This window comes from Pecten maximus, chromosome 14 (genome assembly GCF_902652985.1).
Source record: "Pecten maximus chromosome 14, xPecMax1.1, whole genome shotgun sequence".
NCBI lineage: Eukaryota > Metazoa > Mollusca > Bivalvia > Pectinida > Pectinidae > Pecten > Pecten maximus.
Window position 1 is genome coordinate 4,750,142 of NC_047028.1, and position 5,281 is coordinate 4,755,422.

At 32.7% G+C, this 5,281-nt stretch overlaps 1 protein-coding gene across 1 annotated transcript; it reads right to left on the reverse strand.

The window, feature by feature from the left end:
• Window positions 1-176: 176 nt before the first annotated feature.
• Window positions 177-2,486, reverse strand: LOC117342658 (cell wall protein DAN4-like; the record flags this gene model as incomplete). The annotated part of the gene is made up of 3 exons (XM_033904857.1): window positions 2,394-2,486; window positions 1,267-1,340; window positions 177-897 (listed from the first exon to the last, which is right to left on the reverse strand). Coding segments are annotated over exons 1-3 (888 nt in total), but the record flags the coding sequence as incomplete, so codon positions are not given.
• Between the last annotated feature and the right edge of the window lie 2,795 nt (window positions 2,487-5,281).

The following is a 5,281-nucleotide window of genomic DNA, read 5'->3' on the forward strand; positions in this document are numbered from 1 at the left end:
GTTGTAGTAGGAGTGGTTGTTGTAGTTGTAGGAGTTGTTGTAGTAGTTGTAGGAGTGGTTGTTGTAGTTGTAGGAGTAGTTGTTGTGGTTGTAGGAGTGGTTGTTGTAGTTGTAGGAGTAGTTGTTGTAGTTGTAGGAGTAGTTGTTGTGGTTGTAGGAGTGATTGTTGTAGTTGTAGGAGTGGTTGTTGTAGTTGTAGGAGTAGTTGTTGTGGTTTTAGGAGTGGTTCTTGTATTTGTAGGAGTGGTTGTTGTATTTGTAGGAATGGTGGTTGTAGTTGTAGGAGTGGTTCTTGTATTTGTAGGAGTGGTTGTTGTATTTGTAGGAATGGTGGTTGTAGTTGTAGGAGTGGTTCTTGTATTTGTAGGAATGGTGGTTGTATTTGTAGGAATGGTGGTTGTTGTAGTAGGAATGGAGGTTGTAGTTGTAGAAGTTGTTATTGTAGTTATAGGAGTGGTGGCTGTAGTTGTAGGAGTGGTTGTTGTAATTGTTGGAGTGGTGGTTGAAGTTATAGGAAATGTGGTTGTTGTAGGAGTGGTTGTAGATGTAGCAGTAGTGGTTGTAGTTGTTGGAGTGGTGGTTGTAGGAATGCTGGTTGTAGTCGTAGGAGTTATAGTTGAAGCAGTGGTGGTTGTAGTTGTTGGAGTTGTGGTTGTGGTCGTGGGAATGCTGGTTGTAGTCGTAGGAGTTGTAGTTGTTGGAGTAGTAGTTGTGATTCCATCAACGCTTATTACAATCAGGGAAGAGATCACTACGGTATATGTTCCAAATCTGCCTCGGTCTGGATGTGTTGTGGTCACAGTTATAACAGATCTGAGGTTGAACAGGTATGTCTGTCCATCCGTTATGGCCACAACAGCAAACAGAAGTCTAAACCGGACTATCACACTTCCCTCGCTGTACAGAAATACCACATGATATATAACGTTATAAGTAGGCCATAACATCGATATTAAACTGCATCCACTTGAATAGTAAAGCTAGTATATTGTATTTGATTTCGTTCATAACAATCTTATACAACACAATATATTAACATCTATCTATATATCCGTTCAAAACATACTTATACAGCACAATATATAAACATATAATAGAACACAATTTATAAACATATAATACAACACAATATATTAACATCTAATTCAACTGACTTTCATTATAATCTATTACATGTAGTTCGATGGCACCAGACATCAGTATAGGAAAGTCGACACTGGACATTTTACTTACTTTCGGTTTCGGTATATTTAACCAATGACTTACGTCAGTCCGGTGATTATACAGCCTGAATACTGCTCCTTGAAAACGCTGTCAGCTGCCGTGTATGTCTGCCGTACCTGATCCAAGATACATACATGCGATAGGGAATTTCTACATAACAATGATTTATTTGTATTTATCTTGTAAGCAATAACATAATAACGCATTTAATGAAGTATCTATCAGATATTGAATTTAGTAATAGGGAATGTACCTCCTGATATAGCTTATAGTCCCGACATATAGTCCCTATATATTTACTTCTGTATATAATTTATAGTCCCGACATATAGTCCCTATATATAAACCTCCGTACATAGTTAATAGTCCCTATATATAGTCCCTATATATTTACAACCCTATATAATTTATAGTCCCTATATATAGTCCCTATATATAAACCTCCGTATATAGTTTATAGTCCCTATATATAGTCCCTATATATTCACCTCTGTATATAATTTATAGCCCCTACATATTTACCTCCCTATATAATTTATAGCCCCTATATATAGTCCCTATATATTTACCTCCGTATATAGTTTATAATTCCGACATATAGTCCCCATATATAGTCCCTATAGTCCCAATATATTTACCTCCGTATATAATTTATAGTCCCTATATATTTACCTCCCTATATAATTTATAGTCTCTATATATTTACCTCCCTATATAATTTATAGTCCCTATATATAGTCCCTATATATAAACCTCCGTATATAATTTATAGTCCCTATATATAGTCCCTATAACTAACTCAGAATATACACATGTATATCAAACTATTATGTTTCGATCTTAAAAAAAGAATGGCTGTTCTCACTACATCGTGTCGCCTGATTCTACACTTATAGTGTAGTGTTAATGCATTTTCTGGATACGATAGTGATATGCATAGTGACAAAAGACACATAATCAAAGTATAAATGGTGTTGTAAATAATAAAATATATGCTAGAATTTCGATATATTACCAACATTTCATATAGAACATCACATTGGAAATGTCAACATTTATAAACGTAAACATGAAGATCTCACGTCCCTATCAATCCATCGACACCGACACACTTTCAGAAAACGAAATTCGGCGACTATTTAACAAAGAGCGTATTAATTATCGCTTACCTGTTCACAGAAATCATTTTGGAAGTTTTGGAATTCTGGCGAGTTGCTGTCATTGTACTCTGCCTTATATGGTTCGACCAGTGTCATACCCATTTCCACACTTACTGTAAAAAAAGATTGTATACTGGTAAATACCATTGTCTGAAATAACAAAACAAAACGCATGGAATAGATAAAACACAAAAAGGAATCCCTCAGTTATAGTTTTATAATCATATTGGACTGTATAATACAGAAAACAACGTAATGTATCATGTTGTTTAAATACCACTGTATGATACAGGAAACAACGGGATATATAATGTTGTTTACATACCACAGTATAATACAGGAAACAACGTAATATATCATGTTGTTTACATACCACTGTATCATATAGTAAACAACGGGATATATCATGTTGTTTACATACCGCTGTATTATACAGGAAACAACCGAATATATCATGTTGTTTACATACCACTGTATAATACAGAAAACAACGTAATATATCATGTTGTTTAAATACCACTGTATGATACAGGAAACAACGGGATATATAATGTTGTTTACATACCACTGTATGATACATGAAACAACGTAATATATCATGTTGTTTACATAACACAGTATAATACAGGAAACAACGTAATATATCATGTTGTTTACATACCACTGTATAATACATTAAACAACGGGATATATCATGTTGTTTACATACCACTGTATAATACAGGAAACAACCGAATATATCATGTTGTTTACATACCACTGTATTATACAGGAAACAACGTAATATATCATGTTGTTTACATACCACTGTATAATACAGGAAACAACGGGATATATCATGTTGTTTACATACCACTGTATAATACAGAAAACAACGGGATATATCATGTTGTTTACATACCACTGTATAATACAGGAAACAACGGGATATATCATGTTGTTTACATACCACTGTATAATACATTAAACAACGGAATATATCATGTTGTTTACATACCACTGTATAATACAGGAAACAACCGAATATATCATGTTGTTTACATACCACTGTATAATACATTAAACAACGGAATATATCATGTTGTTTACATACCACTGTATAATACAGAAAACAACGGGATATATCATGTTGTTTACATACCACAGTATAATACAGGAAACAACGTAATATATCATGTTGTTTACATACCGCTGTATTATACAGGAAACAACCGAATATATCATGTTGTTTACATACCACTGTATAATACATTAAACAACTAGATATATCATGTTGTTTACATACCACTGTATTATACAGGAAATAAAGGAATATATAATGTTGTTTACATACCACTGTATTATACAGGAAACAACGTAATATATCATGTTGTTTACATACCACTGTATAATAGATTAAACAACCGAATATATCATATTGTTTACATACCACTGTATAATACAGGAAATAAAGGAATATATAATGTTGTTTACATACCACTGTATTATACAGGAAACAACGTAATATATCATGTTGTTTACATACCGCTGTATTATACAGGAAACAACGTAATATATCATGTTGTTTACATACCACAGTATAATACAGGAAACAACGTAATATATCATGTTGTTTACATATCACTGTATAATACAGAAAACAACGGGATATATCATGTTGTTTACATACCACTGTATAATACAGGAAACAACGGGATATATCATGTTGTTTACATACCACTGTATAATACAGGAAACAACGGAATATAACATGTTGTTTACATACCACTGTATAATACAGGAAACAACGGAATATATCATGTTGTTTACATACCACTGTATAATACAGGAAATAAAGGAATATATCATGTTGTTTACATACCACTGTATAATACAGTAAACAACGGGATATATCATGTTGTTTACATACCACTGTATAATACAGTAAACAACTAGATATATCATGTTGTTTACATACCACTGTATTATACAGGAAACAACTTAATACATCATGTTGTTTACATACCACTGTATGATACAGTAAACAACGGAATATATCATGTTGCTTACATACCACTGTATAATACAGTAAACAACGGAATATATCATGTTGTTTACATAACTCTGTATAATACAGTAAACAACGGAATATTTCATGTTGTTTACATACCACTTTATAATACAGTAAACAACGGAATATATCATGTTGTTTACATACCACTGTATAATACAGGAAACAACGTAATATATCATGTTGTTTACATACTTTTGTATAATACAGTAAACAACGGAATATATCATGTTGCTTACATACCACTGTATAATACAGTAAACAACGGAATACATCATGTTGTTTACATATCACTGTATAATACCAGTCATCTTGTGAGTTATAACTATGTTAATGGTAAATTGATTGTACAAAAGTCACACAATATATCAGCACCTGTCAGAACATATGGAGAACTATATTAGATACAGTAGAACCAAAATTAATTAGGCTGCTTCATACAACTGTTGTGTCGTTCTAGGACCCGTCAGTAATACCAAGCGCCTAAAATGGCAAACTAAAGCACCGCAATAATTCAAACAAAATGTTAATATCAAGGTGGAGAATCCAAAAATTCAAAAAATTTCATCATTTACAACTTTTGATTTCAAAAGAAGCACACGCGTATATCCTGAGTCTGAGTCTGGCAGGCCGCCATATTATCTTACTCAGTCCGGCTTTTGTAGAATCAATAGAATTAATCTGAACAACTCTCATGATTAATCACCAACATACTGGTGACAGTTACTTAAATATACTTTTAATAAAACATCAATATTTTGACCAGACAGGATTTACATGGGACTACACTGTAAAGCTGGTTCTTTTCGGTGTTTCAAATTTTCGCGGTGTTTTTTTTTTTTTTTTT